The following is a 22,429-nucleotide window of genomic DNA, read 5'->3' on the forward strand; positions in this document are numbered from 1 at the left end:
CTCCGGGAAGCTGAAAGGGCTCTCCCCAGGAAACCTCTGAATTTCAACCATTCCTCACACTATGCTCGATTCAAGTGGTAACCAATCTCAAAGATACATTCAAAATTAGTATGTTCTCAAATATAAATTACATATTACATACTGTGTGTTGTATACTTAGGCTTAGATTAGGTGAAGTTGGGTGATTATATTCTGTTGGCAATTATTGGTATTTGCAGTATGTAGATGAAGTATTTAGAGAGGTACAATTCAAGCAGAGAATGTGAAAAAAAGCATTGTTCAAGAAAAGTCATCAGTTGTGAGTAGTATGCATTATCATCAGTTGTGAGTAGTGTGTAAACTGATTTTCATTCATATAGAGGTGTTTTGGAAAGTGGATTAATGAACATTTGGCCTTTACTGATGAAGGTGTGCAGAATTTAAACCCAGGGGATTATCTTTATAAATTACTTCACAAAGATGAGATGAAATACAGGTTGTAAAAGATACTAAGAATTCCTTTGAAAATACTTTATTCTTCTGCTGCTATATCCTTGTACATTTCATTACAAAATTACGGGTTGGCTGCTTGGAAGTAGAAAATTACAACTACTCACATGACAGGTATTGTCCCCTTGCACAATGATACATCCAAACAGGAAGAAGTTAAACAGGTGTTTTCTTGTGTTGTCAAAACAGAAGAAGTTAAAATTAGATTTAAATTTTAATATGATTTAATGTTTAACTTGTACTGTACTTTGCAAATTACTACAAAATTAATCTACTTTACAACTAATAATACATCTCTGACATCCCTTTTTATTTATACTACAACTTCAAAAAATAAAAATAAAAAAAATCTTCTATTTTCTACACACAAGAATATGATTTAATATTAGGCCTCGACTTACTAGCTCTTAAATAAACACATAAGGGATAACACATTTTCCTCTTTTTGACAGGCATTACTGTAAAACACTTCTCTTAAAGTACACTCATAATGTGCAAGCAGACAATACACTTCTATTATCTCCCCAAACAGGCACTGAACATACATTTCAAAGCCCTACACAACCAATTCACAACATGAGGAGTAAGACAAAGTAAATAGGAAACGGATAACCACATGACCGATATCTTTAGTAATGATAACGCATGAGTGACTGTTAACATGTCGCCTGTTTTATTAGCTTGTATTTAATGTTGTGTATTAAAATGCTTTTTATTTTATGGCTATTAAAGACAGGAGCTTCAACTCTTTCAATTTTTTTAAATTTTTTGGGTGAAAATTTGTCATTCCTAACAGACCCATACAAAGCAAAACATTTACACATATGCACATTCAGTGGTCTTAAATCACAGTACATTTCAGAGCCTGAAATGGGGGGCCATGCTTTTGGCATCCAGCATGAAGTTATAGGTTGTGAACAGGGTTTCCATTGACATAAATATAAATTTCCACAATCAATGGAAAATACCTTATATGACGTGAACAATAATTACACATATTGGTGTGGCAATGACTCAAAATCACATATTTCTTCTGAATGTTAGTCCTCTGGCTAATAGGGACAGGACAACAACTCCCTAATGAGAGTCTTTCCTGAGTACAGGTAGCTTAACGATAACCGCTGCAAGAAGTGAGGAGTGAAAACTGTCACTCTAATGAGATGGGGAAGAATTACAAACACTGTGCCTTATGAGACCATGTACAAAAAACAGTTTTGTTTACTATTACTATTGATAAATTGTCCCCAGTGCATTAATTTGATACCAAATACTGTATAACTCCTTACAGAAGAAATATACTCAAACTTAAAATGGTTTCTTTAGGGGTTACTCAATTTTTATATTACAGTATAGGACACATTATTATTTTATAATACTTTCCAATGAATGAAACTATTAAAATTACAATTCATATTAATAACTTTACAAATACAGACCAGTATTTGTAAATCACTTCCCCTTACTCAGTAACTTTTTTTTACAATATGGTAAGTTAACAAAAGCAGAAGAATACAACACACAAAAGAAATGGGACCATCTTCTTATAGGTGTACACAGAAAAAACTAAGACACCTAACCTTACACTTGGGATACAAATTCACCAAAAACTCTGATGATAAAATAAAGTGGTGCTTGGTTGTCAAGGTAAGATGTCTTCAGTGAACTCCAAATAAACCCATCATCTTGCAGAATCAATGGTGAATCACACACCAGTATAACATAAAACAAAAAGGCTAGAGCCTACAGAGGTAAAAGGTTACATCGAGGAAATGATTTGATGACATAACCTGTGAAATCAAAGAAAACCAAACAACTAAAGACTACATGCATACATAATGATTCTTCGAAACAAACCCAACAGAACACATTAGATACACTGAATATATATTTACCATATTTACTGCTGAATACAACACTAATCAAAAACACAGAATCAAATAAATCAATAACTTCCCTCTATACCTACCTCTATATATATATCTTTTAACACAACTACATTAAATAGCACATCCACCTACACATGAAAGCTCTCCTATATTGTAACAGGGTATCTTCTAACGTCTCTCGGACCATTTAATGGAACTTAGGACTGGCTTCCTCATAGCTGCAATATAAGCACAAATGTAAGCAATGTAAAATAAAGGCACAGAGATGGCATTGACCTTTTGGCGAGTGAATTGTCTGCCTTACATTCAAATGGAACACCCCACTTCAGTCAATAAAACTGGAAAAGGAACAGAGGAGACACTGAATAACATCAACATACCAGTTTTAATAAATAACATGTATAGACTCCATTTTCGGCAAACAGACGTAGCAGTGACAAGGGTTAATGGGTTGTACACCCTTCAATACCGTGGCTTGGGTACAACAAACATAGACAAACACATTTTCATAGTCTTTGGTTAGCCTAGGGCTATGAGCCAGACAGACACACTTGTCTATCTGAAATCACAATGACCTGCTACCTTGTGTTTTTCATAGTAACAAGTCTCACCTTCTAATCTGCCTGACCAAAAATAGAAAAACTAAAAAATAAATAAAATAAAATACAGAAAGAAATTACATGAAAATATTATAATGAAAAGAAAAAATTAAATAAAAAATCATTTTAGCCAATATTCCCACCTGTGGAATATAGCATTTTATAAAAAGATAATAGTTACTTATTTAAGCTTTATTAATCACTCATTTAAGTGAATAAGACGTTGGCTGAACATTATTCATCATTCATCTAATATGAGAAATGTGAGCAGAGAACCAACCCACTTTTTGTGGCAAACTTCCACTGCATTCTTTGAAATATGTACTGCGTGTATAAAAAAAAAAAAAAATTATGAATGAAGCATCAAAGTTGAAGGGGGGGATGCCCTCTTAATGGAAACTCCCAATGTTAGACTAGTTATCATCTTTGCCCAACACTGCCTCTTCTTGGCTACTCTCCGTCCTGGCCCCTGACACATGGAGGTATCCTTAAAAACTCTCAAACCGAATTCAATGAGTAAGAACACTAAAAGAATCCATTAGCAATGCTTCAAAAATGTGCCTCCCTTGAAAATGAAGAGATATAATGGCCTACATTCACTATTGCCAGTCTATGGCACTTTGTTAACTAATTAATAAATGTGTAAGCACAGTCGCTTAATATCACAGCTATGCTAAAGAGATGAACCTATCGGTAATTATATCAGGTCCTACTCTAAGCGTAGTTGTTGAATGCTTTAAATACTATAACAGAGGTTGTGTTTAATAATAGGTAGCCAGTGAGAGCAGGGTAATTTCTTTTTCACCCTTATGTTCGCTCTGGGTAACTATTAACTATCTGAAGTAATATTTGAAGCACCTCCTCTTAGTGTTCTTAGGTGTTTACGAGAGCTGAAATGACTGGAAGATTTGTCATCCTATATCTAAAAATTCTTGAAGACAAACATTGATCAATGTCCTAAATTAGCAATGCAAAGACTGCTATAAAAATATGACCTTGGAGTACAATCAATATACAAAAGTTATCACTTTTGTACTGATAAAATTAATAATCACTTTGTGCAGTACATTGAAGTACAAGACAATATTTGAATATTATAAGCATGCATCCAGATTTATTAGCACATTTACAAAACATGTATTCCATGAAATATATATCTAAAACACAATATTTAGTGTTTACATGTTTCAAGAAGCCATGGCACATAATAAGTACATAAGGATATCATCTATGTTCAAGTTAATGTCTGAAGTTGTAAAGCTGCCATGTATAATTCCTACTAAAATATATGGAACCAATGTCCATTCCATAGAAAATCTTAATTCTGTCATATATGGAACTAAATGTGAATTAAAAAACAACTAACTCTGTTTTAATTTTAAATTTCTGCAAGAAAATTTTTTGCAAGTAGCTACCGTCGCATCTTATGAGTTCACTCACCAATAAAAATGAGTAGTTAGTCATTTATTAGAAGCGACCTTGAACCATCTCTTTCTGTTATCATTGGTTTAGAAAATTGATAAAAAGACAGTATACAGCATTTATTCCTTAAGTAAACAACTATTAAAAATGTAGTATGTATATATCATTAAACATTTTTGGTTTGTACAGAGAATAGCAACGATAGCCTTTTGGTGAAGTTACTTGTCATTATATCAAAACTGTGTTGATGACAAGCACTGCTCAAGGTTTAATTGATGCCTATCATGTTTATGTATGCTGACAGGTTTGATGACTGGTTAGTAATCTGTTAGCATGAGTGACTTGACAGCAGCTGCACAGTGTATACAACCACATGGCATACACATACGTATACATACGTACGTATGAGACGTGCTACGAAGATGGGAGAAGGACGTAGACACTGTTATACGGACGGCAGGCAATACGGGGCACGGGGCAGAACAGCACAACATGGCAGCTAGGTCGCCAACGGAAAAAAAAAGAAAAACACGTATAAGTCATTGCACAAAACCAAACTTTTGAGGATCCATGCAACATGAAACTGATTCTTATCCTAATGACTTTTTAAAAGAATTTATTTGGAATGTTTCTTATGACTAGAAGAAAATGTATCACATACATGTTTTTTGGTGATTGTATGCATGCACAGCAAACAGGACACAATAAAACTGCGCATAGTGTAATACGAGATCACCAGAGAGAACTGAGTGTTGTGATGACAGCCATTAAAAACAGAAACTGATTCTCATTCAACATTCAAATTTAAAGTGTTCAAGGACAAAGTAGTGTAATATTTGGGACAAACATGTGACAATACATGTAGTGATGACCATAAATAAACACTAAGCATAAACTAAAACAGCCTGACAGTAAAGGAATACAGTTAGGCTTTTTCTAAAACAACTAAATTAATGTGCTTTATTTTTTCAATAAATGGAGAGGCACCTTCCAAGGATGGTGAAGTCGATCTGGTACATAACATGGCAAATGAAAATCATAATGCATCTTGTGTCAGGCATCTTAAAAAAAACAGAGGAAGCAACTAACTAAATGAATATTAGAAACCTAAACACACTGCACATTGGTGGCTGAAGACAGCATTTAATGCTCCATCTACTAGTTATTATGGGGAAATACTTTCATGAATAGTACGACCCTATATGAACAGAATTTCAAACAATTAAGTGATACAAAAATCCCTTTTATCTTTTCATTACTATTACATTCAGCATACATTTACATTTAAACACATGGTACCAAAACATAAGAACATTTTAGTAACTACCTTTGTCTGCATTTGACAAAATATTATTTGTTAAAATCATTTTACAAGGACAGATGACAATCCACATGAACACCTTTATTGAATACAAGAATATATGTGGTTTTATTTATTTTTGCTTCTGAATTTAAGTATATACAGTATACATAAATACTAACAAGGCTTAGTTCTTATGGAATGACAAGCGAGTTAACTCTTCATCTGGAAAATTTAATGTACAATTTGCACTTCTTGAATAGCCAGGAGTAATATTTGTAAATATTGCTATTAATTACTGTATATTCAATTTTATTTATAAAAATACTAAATTATCCAATAAATACAAGGCTACATGTTGAATATACTGGCCCATCTGAGAGATCACTACATACAACAAATATCTGTAACCCAACTTTCATTGACATGGTTCCGATTAATTGCATGAAATCTCACAAAACATTTATACATGCTCTAAACCACTACTTTGTCATAGGACAAAAGTAAAATGACACCCACATTGTCAAAGCATTTACTTATCGGTTCTGGACATCATAATTATTTATCCTGAGACTAGAATTTCCATTTCACTCTTACTCACAAACACAAAATGCACAGGATCCAAAAGAACACAGACTGCATTAACAGCACACTTCACAACGAAGTTGAATTATCATACTATATCTTCCCATTATCAAATACATACTCCACTCTCCCAAGCCCGATGTTAAGACAGTGTTCTCTGATTATGCCTATGGCACCTCTACTTCTCAATGGTTCTATTCTGCATTTCCTTCCGTATATTTCGCTTCAGTATGTTGTTATTCTACAGTGCAAATCTGGGACGTGACCCTCCGGTATCTTCCATATATATATTATTTGATGCCTTTCTTGTCTCCTTTCCAGAGAGTACATTTTAAGAGCTTTGAAACGGTCCTAATAATTCAGATGTTTTATCATTTCTATGCGTGCAGTATATGTTCTCTGTATGCGCTCTAATTTAGAGATCTCTCCTGCTCTAAAAGGGGAAATGAGTACCAAGCAATACTCAGGCCAGGACTGCACTAGTGATTTAAATAGTATTATCATTCCTGTGGGGTTCCTGGATTTGAATGTTCTCATAATCCATCATATCATTTTCCTGGCCGCCGCTATATTTGCTTGGTTATGTTCACTAAATGTCAGGTCTTCCGATATCATAATTCCCAGATCTTTTACATGTTGCTTTCCTTCTATGAGGAGGTCTGATTGTGTCCTATACCAGTGTTTCATTAAAGTTCCTTGTTTACACCATACCTCAGTACCTGGAACTTATCCCCATTAAACATGCTATTTTCAGTTACCCAATCAAATACTTTATTTATATCTGCCTGTAGTTTTTCAGTCTTCTACAGTGGCGATTATCATACTGATTTTTGTATCATCTGCAAAGGATGACATGAAGCTGTGACTAGTATTTCTATCTATATAAGAGATAAGAATGAGAAACAGCAGTGGTGCAAGAACTGTGCCCAGGGGTACAGAGCTTTTCACTGCACTTGGGCTTGATCTTGTTTGATTGACCGTCACTCTCTGCATTCTGTTTGACAGAAAGTTGAAAATCCAAGCCACACTTTACCTGTTATTCCTACTGATCTCATTTTATGGGCTATCACTCCATGGTCATGCCCCCCCCCCAACCACTTGGGCTGGACAGTAGAGCGACGATCTCGCTTCATGCAGGTCGGCGTTCAATCCCTGACCGTCCAAGTGGTGGGGCACCGTTCCTTTCCCCCGTCCTATCCCAAATCCTTATCCTGACCCCTTCCCAGTGCTATATAGTCATAATGGCTTGGCACTTTCCCCTGATAATTCCCTTCCCTTCCATGGTCATGCCAATGCCTTCCTAAATACAGTACCCCAAACTAAATATGCTATACGGTATACAACAACTGTAATCAGCTTTAGCATCTTGTATCCTTCTCTCATGTAGCAATGTTACTACACAATGTTCCTTGTGCCTTCGACTCCTTTACTGCACTCTCATGTCTCGACTTCCTACTTATCCTCACCAGCTGTCATACTTTACATAACCACATCAATTGTTATACTTTATGTAGCCAAACCAGTTGCCATATTTTACATAACCACACCAGTTGCCGTAATTTACATAACCACACCAGTTGCCATACTTTACATAGCCACACCAGTTGCCATACTTTACATAGCCACACCAGTTGCCATACTTTACATAGCCACACCAGTTGCCATACTTTACATAGCCACACCAGTTGCCATACTTTACATAGCCACACCAGTTGCCATACTTTACATAGCCACACCAGTTGCCATACTTTACATAGCCACACCAGTTGCCATACTTTACATAGCCACACCAGTTGCCATACTTTACATAACCACACCAGTTGCCATACTTTACATAGCCACACCAGTTGCCATACTTTACATAGCCACACCAGTTGCCATACTTTACATAACCATTCCAGCGGATCATGCTTTATATAGCCATACCAGTTGCCAGACTTTACATAGCCATACGAGCTACCATACTTTACATAGCAGATGCCATACCTTACTTAAACCATATCATTAGCCATACATTATATAGCCTCACCAGTTACTATACTTTATAGCCACACCAGATGCCAGACTTTACACAGTCATAGCATTTTTGTTATACTTTACATAGCTATACCAGTTATCATACTTTACATAGCCATACTTTACACAGCCACATGAGCTACCATACTTTATATAGCCATTGCCTACATAAGCCATATCAATTGCCATACCATTTATGGTATTTCCATTAATGTAACATCACTTGTATGTATGTACCTTACCTGAATAAACATATTTATTTTATTATACATTATTTTATATAGCCATACCAGTCACTATACTTTGTAGCCACACCAGTTGACAGACTTCACATAACAATTTTAGATGATATAATATAAATGACAAAGATTGCCATACTTTATAAGATCATACTATCTAAGAGGCCTTTATACAGTCATATGACTTTTAATTACCTTCCAGCCCACACTACTTTGTTTTGCATTCACCCATTTTTCAATTCAATTTCTTTCTTTATTATGGACCCCAAGCCCATCCTGTGGGCGGTGGTGTAAAGGGTTACCAAGGCACATAATCGATTCAGGAACTGAACCCCCTAGTTTGTTTAGCTAAGCAAATATTTGTAGATTATCCTTTTAGTTCTAAAATGTTTTATATCATGCATCTCTTATTGTTCTCTTGGCATATTAGCCCAGCCACTTCGGGTGGACGGTAGAGGTACGGTCTCACTTCATGCAGGTCGGTGATATATTCCCAATCATCCAAGTGGTTGGCCACCATTCCTTCGCCTCATCCCACCCTAAACCCTTATCCTGACCCTTCCAGGTGCTATATATTCGTAATGGCTTGGTGCTTTCTCTTGATAGTTCCTTTCCCTTCTTTGCATATTAATGAAATTCAAATATTATGGCCTTGTGAAAAATTCAAAGCTATATTTAATCATGAAGTTCTTTTCAATATTTTGAACTAATCTTGTTCTAAGTTTATTAATGGATTCCTAACACACAGAATTTCACTTTGCATTATTTTTTTTAACTTACAGATTGTGTACAAAATGAAAAAGTTTGTCATTCTTAATTCTTCCATTCACTAAATAAAGACGGACTTTCTATCTCTTACCTAAGTAGGTGCAATAGGAACTCTGAGAGAGAACTCTATCAACATCAGAGGCCTGCGACTGTTCAATACGCTTCCACTACACATAAGGGGCATAACTGGCTGACTCCTTATAGTGTTTAAGAGAGAACTTGACAAGCACCTCCAAAGGATACCTGATCAACCAGGCTGTGACTCATACGTCAGGCTGTGAGCAGCCATGTCCAACAGCCTGTTCGACCAGTCCAGCAACCAGGAGGCCTGGTTGACGACCGGGCCGTAGGGACGCTAAGCCCCGAAAACACATGAAGGTAGCAAGGAACCTTCATGTGAACCTTCAAGGTAAGGAACCTAAATTGAGAATCTTGCATATTTATAAGAAATAACTTTTTGCATTGATGTCCTCTCATAGTGACCTGTATATATTGTAAATTTCTCACAAGAAAGCCTGGCTATTCACAATGAAATATAAAATGTATTAAATATGAATAATAATTTTATTTATTATTCAGAAGACTACAATTAAAACCTATTTCTCTACTGAATATGAGTTAAGTGTTTAGTATGTGATTCTTCATATCATATTTATAAAACACCATACAACACAACATCACCATATCAAGTCATCAGCTTGAGTTGCAGTAACACAACAAACACAGGGGACTTCTTGACTCACCACTTTAGAACTGTTCATTTATCATAGCACAGTTTCCAAGTTAAATACCAACATTGTTTTGTGGATGTATAGTGATTAAATAGATGTAATAAAGTGGTGGTAAAGAATAATGGCATTAACACTGCAGATGACAACAGCAGATATATCACAGAGCTTTTGAGCAATCTGAACGCATACAGAATTATACCCTGTCATATTACAGGCTAAACAATCAATCAGGAGTCTCCAAAGCTACTCACTGGCACAAATATTATGTTACATTAATAATAAAAATGATTATTATTTAATAAAATAAAAAATTATATATATATATATATACAGTGGAACCTCTAATAACGAATTTAATCCATTCTGGCACTGTGATCGTCATGTGAAATGGAGACATCATACAAAACGAATGTCCCCACTGACAATAATGGAAATCAAATTAATCCATTCTACCACTGAAAAACATCAATATGATATTCGATGTTTTAAATAATGGCGTAGCCTACCTTATATACACTGAACAAACCTTTATGACATTTTTCTTTCTTCATATTTGTTCCATTTTTTTCATTTGTCTTATAGCAAAAGGTTCATTTGGTGTTCGGCAGGTAGGCTACTCCATGTTTCTTAAATAAAAAAAAATTAAAATTAAAAAAAACTAAAATAAAAAAAATAAAAAATGAAAAATGTTGAAAAACAAAACAAATGTCAAAAAGGTTCGTTCGGTGTTCAGCAGGTAGGCTGCTCAATGTTTCTCAAATAAAAATATAAAAAATAATTTTTTTTTTAAATTTTAAAAAACAGAACAAATGTCAAAAAGGTTTGTTCGGTGTTCGGCAGGTAGGCTGCTCCATGTTTCTTAAATAAAAAAAAATAAATAAAAAAAAAAAAAGTTGAAACAATTTGAAAAAAAGACAAATGCCATAAAGGTTCGTTCAGTGTTTGTCGAGTAGGCTGTTCCATTATGACAATCTTTCTTTGTTTCAAATGTGTTCCATTTGTTTTGTATTTTTCATTTACATCTCAATAATGAAGCAGCGACCCGACAAACACAGAACGAACCTTTATGGCATTTGTCCATTTTTCAAATTGTTTCAACTGTTTTTTTTATTTTTCGTTTTTTTTTTTATTTAACACTTTCCTGAATTTTCGACTTGGACTTACGGGCGGTTTCCCTAACCGCTTGTCGGATCACGACGTAAATTTACGGACAGTGTTATATTGGGTATTTACTACTCGATCGACTTGGGGTTTGTATGAATATGTTTGCCATTAAATTTTTGTTTTCTCTAATAGGCACTGTGCCTATTTGAGAAAACGGCAATGTATTGTAACTTAGAGGAGAGACCATTGAATTGGTGTCACAACGAGGGTAATCGCGCACTCCACACACTCTTGTGTTGGCCGCGATCATGATTCTACATTTATATGCATATGTCTGTGTAGAGAATTTTATTCCGAACACTGTACAAACAAAAAAAACGGAGTGAATCAAGTATTAACTTGAAAAAACATGAGCAAAGTAAAAACTTTTTATGCTCACGGGTACAAACACGAGTAAGATTCGCGTAAGATTTTATTCGCCACAAATTTATTTGACGCTCTGTTGGCCAATTCTACCCACGTCCTTATAGAACTTTCTTTTGCGAACACATTGCTATAAAAATGAAATACGTAGCTCGAGAAATAATGTCATGACAGTGAAATAAGTATAAACTTTCAAAGCGCTGCATCACAACAGTGTCGTCGCTGCTGAAATCACGGCTAACGCTTCGCCCAGTTCCCACACTCGTGCGGAACATAATTAGACATTGATAGACATATGTCTGGGTGGGGAATTTTATTGCGAGTTCAGTGATAACAAAATAAGCGCTGTAGGATGACTGTGAGGCTGGCAACAAACGAAAGAGTATGAACATTTACTTCCTGTTTGGGTGTCACAGCGAGTCATCTTCGTGTTTATTTACTTCGTGGTGGGATAGCAAATGCTTGGGTGACATTTTATGCATATGATCTTGTAGAGAATTTTATTGCCAACGCATTGATACCAAAATGAAAAACGTAGCTCGAGAATTGATGTTAGGAGCGTGAAAAGATGATAAACTTTTTTGTGTTCACGCTTGAGCGCCCAGAACGCCGCGCGCACAACCCGCTTTTTTTTTCAGGGAGTGCCGCGCGCACTAAAGTGTTAAAAAACATGGAGCAGTCTACCTGCCGAGCACCGGACGAACCTTTTTGACATTTGTTGTATTTCAAAAAATTTCATTTCTTTTTTCTACAAAAAAAAAGTCATTGCTTTAAAACATCTTGGCAGCACCCCTTTATATCCCAGCATCATTAGCATCTTTAAACAAAAACAACATAATATATTTGCATCGTAAGAGGCGTTCGAGAATGTGCGAGAAGCAGCGCGACCCCACCATGTGGTCTTGTCATCATTCAAACAAGTGGTCGCCATACGAGATGAATTGTTGGCGATCTGGGCGATCGTTACCCAAAATGCTCGCCATTTGAGGCGATCGTCACTCGAGGTTCTATTGTATATATGTGTGTGTGTGTATATATATATATATATATATATATATATATATATATATATATATATATATATATATATATATATATATATATATATATATATATATATATATATATATATATATATATTATATATATATATATATATATATTATATATATATATAATGTTGTACCTAGTAGCCAGAACGTTGTACTCGGCCTACTATGCAAGGCCCGATTTGCCTAATAAGCCAAGTTTTCCTGAATTTATATATTTTTCAACATTTCTTTCTTATGAAATGATAAAGCTATCGATTTCATTATGTATGAGTTAATTTTTTTTTAAATTTGAGTTAAAACTAACGTAGATATATGACTGAACCTAACCAACCCTACCTAACCTAACCTAACCTATCTTAACCTAACCTAAACTAACACAATTAAGTCAATAATTTATCTTCTTAATATAATATAATACTAATAATTCAAATAAACTAATTGGAAACAATTTATTAAAAATAAAGAAAATCACTCGGCCTATTAGGCAAATCGGGCCTTGCATAGTAGGCCGAGAAGTGTGTTCTGGCTACTAGGTACGACATATTTTTATTATATATATATATATATATATATATATATATATATATATATATATATATATATATACACACACACATACATACATAATACACATACACATAGTTATATAATATTTCATATAATAAATTATCATAATCTGTTACCAGTACTGTATATGGCATACAAAAAATTCAAATAGCTATTACACCAAGACTCATAATTGTTTGTTAGCCATAAGCAGTCTTATTTCTAAAACAAGAAAAACTGAAACTTTTCATAGACGTTAACAGTCATCAATTAACTGGCAGGCCCACAAGATATACTATACAATATATACATAACTACAAGTTGAGCACTAGGCTTCACATGACTCCTTCCTGACTTACTGTTTTCTGAAAGACTTCTTAAGGGACGAATATTTGTACACATTAATATACTTTACAATTGCACAAACATTTCATACACGTAATATTCCACACAGAAATTAAACACCATCCCTGAACATGAGTATTGTGATTGATGTTTCTATTTACAGGAAAGGGATACGTGTCCACAGCACTGTCGATGACATAACCAAATGATTGAAACTGCTCATTGCAGGAACTTATTAAACAGGCACAAGTTGCTTCTGATTGTCAGTTCTTAGTCTGAATAAATGTTACTTAATCTCATTTATATTTTCAGTTAAGTATATACCATAATAAAGGATAAAAGTGACATTACCTGTCAGCACATGAAATTGCAATTATTATTTACTGAAGTAGTGAAACTAGCTAAATTATATTAAACAGTTTATGAGTATTCATTTTAACATAAAAGTACCTGTTAGTATGGCTTGCAGTCAGTTTTGGAACGCTTCAGCTGCACCTTCAAGCGCTTGTTACCAATCTGTTGACCATTCATGTGCTGAATTGCACGTTGTGCATCCAAAGCATTGTCATACGAGACAAATCCTATAAGCAAAATATTTTGTCAATATATAAAACAAAAATTAATTTGATAGTATTAACCACATTATTCTTTGATTATTACCTATCTCGATGTCAACTTATCTACCTAATGCTCCATTTAGTGCCAGAAGTGGGTTTATATGAAAATGTATGTTGCACAAACACATTGAGTACACTTATATCTGTATATATGGAAAGTATCTTAAAAAATATATATTTTTTTTTATCTCCAAACTAGAATGCAGAGTTTGTTGTTGGAATCCATCAGTCTAAGTATCAAAATGTGATTGATTCTTATTTACCAATTGTTTGATTGACATAAGCTAAAAAAAACAGCGTTGAATGTAAGGAAACAGCATTTTTCTGGGTGAGCTCTGGAGGTTTCCTGGAGCTATTTAAGCTATCAGATATATGATATACTCTACGCTATATTAGTCTGGGGCTTCAGTCAATGGAGATCTGCCTACCAGGGACTGCTAGCCAGAACATGACCCCCTCAGAGAGGCGCAGGATGCAATGGCCCTAGGAAACCCCCATTGTATTTGGGAGTATTCCTTCTGCCATCAACCCAGTGTTAGGCACCCAGAAAGTTAGGCATCTCAAAAAAAATCTCACATGGTAGGAAATTGCAAAAACCCAAGACTGAACAGAGAAACAGAGCTCTCCAAAAGAACACAAAGGAAGCAAGCAAATCAACAGACGTCATTTACCGCTGCCGTGCTGCTTGTTTGCGCAGGGGGTGGGAAGAGCCCCGGACCCTCGTGCCGGCTACTCAAACCTAAGTTCGGAGGCTGAGCATCAAAAACAAAACTGCCAATCGGAGGGAGGAAGGGTGCCAAGGAACCTCCGTGGCTCACCCACAAAATGGCATTTCATTACATTCAATGCTGGTTTTCTGTGGGAGGCCCCTTCAGCTCCCTGGAGCTCCATAACCAAAGATAAGTAAAAATGGGGATTTACCCAGGAGGCAGCCGCACCACTTGCCTCAACTCAAAGACAAGACAACTTGCTGCAACCTACGACACAAGGCAACACATGAACGACTGGGACCAGGAACATGCACCAAATAAGGGGTGGCCAGGACCCTGTTCGACCACCAAAACCCCTGTACCCGATTATCAGCCCAAGACATGTTCCCAAACACAGCGGGCAGAATAGCAAACTTATGAACATCATGGGCACGAGGGTAATCCACAGACTGGCTAGAATTAAGAACACTGCGGATGACCTGAGAGACCCGAGTCCTGGAACAGGAAACGAGGGAAATTGGATCAACTCAAAGTGCGTCCACGGCCACAGAGGCCGAGGTGTGCAGGTAACGGTTCGGGGCCGCAACCTGACAACACATGATATACCCCCAGCCTGGCCAACTAAGCATCAATACCCCAAGGGTCCCTCCTAAAACCCACTGTCACGTTCTTCGCCAGAAAAGGAGACAGCTGCAACTGAACAAAACGTCTACCAGGACAGAAAGAGCAGAGGCAGCTGCGCCGGAGGAGAGCAGGAATCACATCGATCCAGACCCCAAGAGGCCAATGCCAACAGAAACAAATACTTCTAAAAGCAATCACAAACTGAAGGGGCCACCACAAACCAAGAAGAAGAAAAAAAAGGGAGAGCACCAGGTCCAAGGACTAGGACAGCTCAAGAGGCACATGAGCAGGCCAGATGCGAAACAAAGCATGAGAAAGCTTACGAAACAGGGTGGAAGGGACATCCACCCCGAACACAAGCTGAAGCGGCTTCGCCAGTGCTGCACGAGGAGAGGTGACAGTATTAGGCATAAGATGACATCCCTGAAAGAGCTAAGAAAGAAAGAACAAGACAACCCAAACAGAAATAGAAGACAACCTACAAAGAAAGAGGAAAAGGCAAAAAGAACACCAAGAGAGATCATACTGTTGCTATTGTATAGCGACAGATGAAGACCACAGGGGGGGGGTCACTGTCAATGAAGCCACCTGATCACCAAACAAGAGGTGATACACCTGCGTCAAAAGGACCAAACGCAAAGCGCGAAGGAGTAGAATAAACCCGCTGGAGGTGCTGGAAGAGGCGGAGCCACGGAAAACACCCAGGGTTCGAATACCGAGCAAGCAGCGCCTGAAACCAAGGCTGGGCCGGCCACCGCGGGGCCACAAGAACGACTCTTCCCGGGAAGGCTCCAACCGAGTCAGAACGTGAAGCACCAGCTGGCTGGGGGGGGGGGGGGAGGGAGAGAGAGGTACAAGTAACCCCTCGACCAGTCTTGACAAAAAGCGTCCACCACGAAAACACCACAGTCGGGGAAGGATGCCACATATATCGGGAGATGCCGGGACCACATCGACACAAAGAAGTCCACTGCCGGGGGGCCCATACAGATGAGTCACCAGAAGTGACCAGTCCCAACGAGCCAAAGACCGAAGAGAACCCTTGCAGTTCAGACAAGGAACCACCGGAACCGAAACGTAGAGGCCCAAGTGATCCGAACCCACCGCAGAGAAAGCCAACCTGCCGCAAACTCCCACACTGTGCTGTGAGCCCGACTAAAGGATGGAGCCCAATACCCCTGGCCAGCCTGGAAGCACTGGTCACAAAGCCCCAGCCAAGACACGAGGCGTCCGTGAACACATGAAGCATGGGATCGGGGAGGCACCCAGGCACTCAACCCCAAAAACCCCGAAGAGGAAGCCGGCGACGCAGCAACCGTCGCAAGGCCCACAGGGGTTGAACCCCGCGGTCGTGAGAGAGGCAGAGGGGAAGTCCCCCGAAGGAACCAGAACAGACGCTGAAGCCAGACCCGACACGGCGGGTAAACCAGCACAGCGAAATTCAGACACCCACACAACCCCTTCAGGAACAGCTGCAGGTGGGACTGCAGCTGAAAGAATGCCACAGAGGGGAGACACACAGAAGTGGTCCGAGAGGCTCAAACGAGGCCTCTCGTTTGACATACCTCAGACATACCTATTGGGCTGTGGTGGGTATGTGGGCCTGCGGACTGCTCCAAGCAACAGCCTGGTGGACCAAACTCTCACAAGTCAAGTCTGGCCTCGGGCCGGGCTTGGGGAGTAGAAGAACTCCCAGAACCCCATCAACCAGGTATCAACCAGGTAACCAGGAGGCCCAGCCAGGCCCGAACCTGGGACGGAACCAGACGGGACTTGCCCAAGTTCACCAGGAACCCGAACCCGACGACCTAGGAAAAAAAAAACCTCTGGTGAGCAGACAAGCAGACTAGCTGGGAGCCCACGCCAACCAGTCATCGAGGTAGGGCCAACACCTGAATACCCAGCAGACAGACGGACCACCACGAACCAGGCAAGACGCGTGAAAATGTGAGGTGCCAGAAGCCGGCCACATGTAAGGCAATGAAAACAAGAAGCACGCCTCCCCACCACAAAACCTAACCAGTTCCTGAACCCCGGATGAATCGGGATGCGCCAACATGTGTCAGAGGGCCAGAGATACCATCCCGGCCTCAAAAGAAGCTGGATCTGGGACAGAGAGGTCATCCGGAAGGAGGGACAAGGGATCCAGCAGTTCAGACGAGACAAATCCAGAATGAATCAAAGATCCGCACAGTTCCGTTTCGGCACTGGAACAAGCGAGAACCCACTTGAGGGACTAGGTCGTTTCGACCATGCCCAGATGCACTCGCTCCAAGATGACCAGACGGGGCGCAGGGAAAGAAGCCTGCCCCAGCAGACCCAAGCCTCCGAGAGGAAGAGGAGCCACCCAGTACCACCACAGGCTAGAAAACACGACCCGAAATGCCCACAAATCATGTGACCAAGCAAGGGCAAACAGAGCCAGCCTCGTGTCTTGCCGGCTGACCATGGCGATGGATCGTGGTTCGCGCCGCGTTTCTTCCATGGACATTTCCGATCCCTTTGAGGGTTTTAAGGACCCGTTGTCCCTTGGCACGCATTCCGGTCACGACGTTCTCTCGGTCTTGGAGGAGGATCCCGAGGGTGTTTTGCTGGACAGTAAACATGGTAAGGCTAATAGATTGGAGGTAAAACGTCGCCTGCATCCTGCGGTGCCCTGTGACCTCTCGCAACCTCTGTCTCCACGCCCTCCACTCCCTCCCGGTCAGACGAGTTCTCTTGGCCTACTGACCTTAATCATCACCTTTGATACTGATCGGAGTGTTTTTGGAAATAGTAGAGCACGCAGTCTTTTCTATCAAGCTGTTGCCGAGTTCTTTAAGATCAAGGTGCACGATTTCAGGCCGAATAAACGCAGGAACCTGATTGCCGTGGACCACGCTTCCTCCAGGGACTTGGTGCTTTCGGACATTACTGATATCTGTGGTTACAAGGTCCATTGTTATATGTCTCTGGGTGACCGTTTGGTACGAGATGAGGTCCGGAATGTTGTTGATGTTAGTGAGGACGACATCAAGGCGCAACTGCAGTATGCTGACCTTCTGATCTTTGGTGTCAAGATATTTATGCATGGAATTGATGGCGACCTGTGAGATGCCGGCACTGGCCTCCTTACTTTTCTTGACTCCCTCTTCCTCCTGATCGGGTTTGGATTAATGGCTTCCTCCATAAATTGGAGGTGTACGTTCCCCGTCCCTTTCAGTGCTTTCATTGTAAGGGTTTTCACCATACCTCCCATGGCTGCATCATCTGTTGTGGCAAATACTCTGGTTCCCATTACATTCGTGACTGAGTCCGACAAGCTCTGTTGCCCCAACTGTGGTGGTGATCATGCCATCACTTTCAAGCAGTGTCCTTACTATGTTGCGGCGCTCACCAAGGCTCTTCCCGTCATCACTCCGCCCTCCAGTCGTGCTTTGCCTCATCCTGCCCCAGTTCCTTGTCACCCACCACTTCCCCCTCCGCCGCCACCCCTTTGCCTGTGTCTGACCTGTTTGTCACTGACATTCCTCTCGCCCCTAAAGCTGCTTCTCTCCCACCCGCCATTCAACTGAGTCCCAGTCTTGTTGACGCTATTGTCGCTTGCTTTGTGGATGCACTCGAGATGGTGCCGGTCCGCCTCGTCACAATTCTTTCCACAGTCTGTTCTTCCCATTCCTGAGACTGACTCGTCGCTCCTCTCCTCCGCATTTTCTATAGTTGATGTCCATCCTCCCGCAGCTCCCTCTGCTATCTCCAATGCGCTTGAATCGATGCTGGACAACGCCTTTTGGAACTCTTTGGCGAGCCTTCCCAGTATCTCTCCCCAGGCTGCCTTGCCGCACATCTCTGCCCCCGGTACCAAGCGGAAGCAATCCTCCATCGTCCTGGTTTCCAAGGGCCCTGCCACCTTGCCTGATGGGCCACTTACATCGCTTTCTCCCACGACTTGTCCTCACGCCATTACTAGGTCTTCCTCCCGTTGTCCTGCTGGCGCTTCTGCGGAGTCAGATACGTTAGCGTCCCAGTCGTGAGGCTCCGGATACCATCTACGTACTTAGCCCTGTCCTAACCTCGCCTGTTCCATCTTGACTTACTGTACCCCTCTACACAATCATTCCTTGTAACTTCCTCCGCTCGCACCTCCCTTCCTTTCTCCTTCCCATCCTTCCCCCCCCCCCCCCCCCTCTTCTTCTCCTGCCTCTGTACCTCGGTTTCTTTACTGCGGCGACGCTTTGCGTTCTCCTTCTGTCTTCTTTATTCCCATCCTGTGTTCCTTTCCTCTTGTTTATTTTGCATTTATCCTAGCCCACCTTGACACCATCATTTTCTTCTTTACTCAGGCACGTCGTGACCATTGATATGTTGTTGTGCATTGTCATATACGCATCTTTCCACATTCCCACACGTGCAGTCATCGGGAGGATATACATTCATGCAAACTGTATGTATTGCGAAGAAGAAGAAGAAGAGCTAGCCTCTCCCCCCATTGGACCATCAATGAGGTGACCCGCGAAGAGGCCAGGGCCCCTTCCAAGAAGCCGACCAGCGAGCAGAGCGAGCACTGCACCGACCAGATAAAGACGGTCTCGGAGGAGGCACCAGCACAGAAGCTGGCACCAAAGGTCTACCATGACAAGCAGAAGCTGGATCCCTGGAATGACCACAAAACCCGTGCCAAGCCCCAAGAGCAGTTTGCAAGCCAGAAAGACCCAGAAACCCCAGAACGCACCCAATATGGGGATGTATTGTTAAAAGTAAGGGTTTCGTTGAAAGAAATGTGATCGAGTCCGCTCTGATCAAACAATGTAACAACAGCCATAATGTAAGCCCTGGCATGTACAAATTAGATCCTTATGTAAGCTTCAATACAGCATGTCAATACAATATAGCATCCATTTAACCTTGGTTTATTTATTTATTTATTTATTTATTTCCATCCGGCGGCACTTGTATACTATCCAGTGTTTTTGTTTTGTACAGTTATCCTTATTTGCCCCTTTCCTTTGCCTTTTTTATCCCCTTTTATCCATAAGTTTCCTCCCCTATCTTGGTGGGCAGGTGACCTGCCCTGGCGGGTATAAGGTCTGCCTACCATGTTTCCTTCTTCACTCTATTTTGCTCTGATGAAGGCGAATTGAGCCAGTCGCATTTAGCAGACCTGACCAAATGTAAACTGTGTCAACAAAATTATTCGCACACCCTCCGTCACTGTGTGAGGGAGTGCGAAAAGATATGTAAATTCAGAGACAATTCTATAACCAATGTTCCAACGGCGTGTATATATTTCATTCAAAATGATCTGCTACCAGAAATTTTAGCCAAATATCCCCAGTTTGCTAACTGTAGGTAGTAACTAAGTGACTGTAATATATCCACCTCTGCCCACTGGATGGGTGGGCGGTGTGCAGGACAAACATATCAATTGTGACACTAGCTCTCCACGTATGTCAGTTGCTTAATTTAGAAACTTTACTTGTGGTCGATCTCGAACCCATTGTTGATGTGACGACTTATACTGAATTTTGTAACTAGCTCATCAAGATTGTAACTTGCTTAACTAAATGAATTGTGGGGTCCCTGGGCTCAGTCCCTGAGCCCATTATGTGGCTCTGTAACCCTTTCCACTACTGCCCACAAGATGGGTATGGGGTGCATAATAAATTAACTAAACTAAAAACTCGGGGGGGGGGGGGGGAGCCCCTTAAACTCCCTGGAGCTAACTGGGCTGATAACGAATGTATTAGACCCTGGCATCAGTCAATGCACCTAAGAGTTATAGCCCTACTGAGGACCACGAGCCAGAATCTGGGCTTCCCCTCAGAGAGGCACGAGGAGCAATAAACTTCAGTGTGGTTGGAAGCATTCTATGTCTGCCATCAACCAGGTCAGGCACCCAGAATGGTAATCACCCCAAAACAAACCCCTATTCTGGTTAAAATATTGCTACTGAAAGCCAAACTAGTGGACAGAACTCCCCAAATGAAGACGAGCAAACAAGCATGAAGTCACCACGTTGCTGCAACTGCTGTCTGCGCAAAGGGGGAGCCAAAAATGAAAGAAATGCTACCCGTGCCTGCTATCCACCCTGCAGTTCTGTGGCTGATGTGAATTGATAAGGTCGTGCGCCACTGGCTCCTGTGTTTCCAGTTCTGTGTCATGTGGTGTGGTGCTGTATTATTATTGGTGGTGCACGAGCCAGGAGTTATTTCACAAGTACTCGGGTTGCATGCTCCTGGGGTTCCCTTCCCTAGGTGCCTTGTAAGTACTGCCCTTGGGGCTTGGGGCCACCTTCCACAAGTCACCTTGGGGTCTACCTTCGCAAGGTCTTTTGCTGCTCGGTGATTGACAGCCCTTGGAGTCAGCTGGGGTGTTCTTGCACTCCTGTTTGCCTCTGGGTAGGGAGTATGTTTTTTCACTGGTTAGGATGCAGGATACTGTGCAGCTAGTTTTCACCTCTCATAGCAGCCGGCTCTGTTCCGCCCCGGTACGTTGTCCTCTTGCAGGGATTTTCTTTTGTTTTTGTTTTCATGCCTGGTTGGGGGGGGGGTCTGCCCCTTAATGTTGGTCACACTTGGGACCAACCCGGGACCACAGGATCACAAGTCCAGTGTGCTGTCCGCTCGACCGACCGGCTCCCACAGAGCCGCACATCCTGCCAGATCTTCTGGGTTTGACCAGTGGTCCCCCCTTCTTTCCTGCTTTTTCAGCTGCTCCTGCCTTTTCTTTTGAGGAAGGGCATGTGGAGGATGGCTCAGGCCTGGATCCTCATGGGAAGGTTCCTGGGGCGAGGAAGGGGTTGATTTGGGAGCCTTGGGCCCTGTTGGACGCTACTTGAGTTTTTGTAACCTCTGCGCGGGGCTTGCTGTTACAGGGGGTGGGATTTTCTTTTCCTCTCTCCTCGTATGAGTTGGATATGGTGTCAATCCCTTCCCTGGTTCAGTCCCGTCCTTCCGGATATTTTCGGCCTCTAACATCCCGCCTCATGTGGTGT

General features: G+C 40.8%; 1 protein-coding gene across 12 annotated transcripts in view; it reads right to left on the reverse strand.

Annotated features, from left to right (window-relative positions):
• Window positions 1-495: 495 nt before the first annotated feature.
• LOC123774618 (CUGBP Elav-like family member 1) overlaps window positions 496-22,429 on the reverse strand; it is a gene marked incomplete at its 5' end in the record, with an annotated part of 187,982 nt that continues 166,048 nt past the window's right edge. For all 12 annotated transcript variants that reach the window (XM_069303907.1, XM_045769103.2, XM_045769100.2 and 9 more), the window contains 2 exon segments: window positions 496-4,895; window positions 13,956-14,086. In XM_069303907.1, the coding sequence (XP_069160008.1) occupies window positions 13,959-14,086 (128 nt within the window).

The sequence above is a fragment of the Procambarus clarkii genome, chromosome 51 (assembly GCF_040958095.1).
Source record: "Procambarus clarkii isolate CNS0578487 chromosome 51, FALCON_Pclarkii_2.0, whole genome shotgun sequence".
Taxonomy (NCBI): Eukaryota; Metazoa; Arthropoda; class Malacostraca; order Decapoda; family Cambaridae; genus Procambarus; species Procambarus clarkii.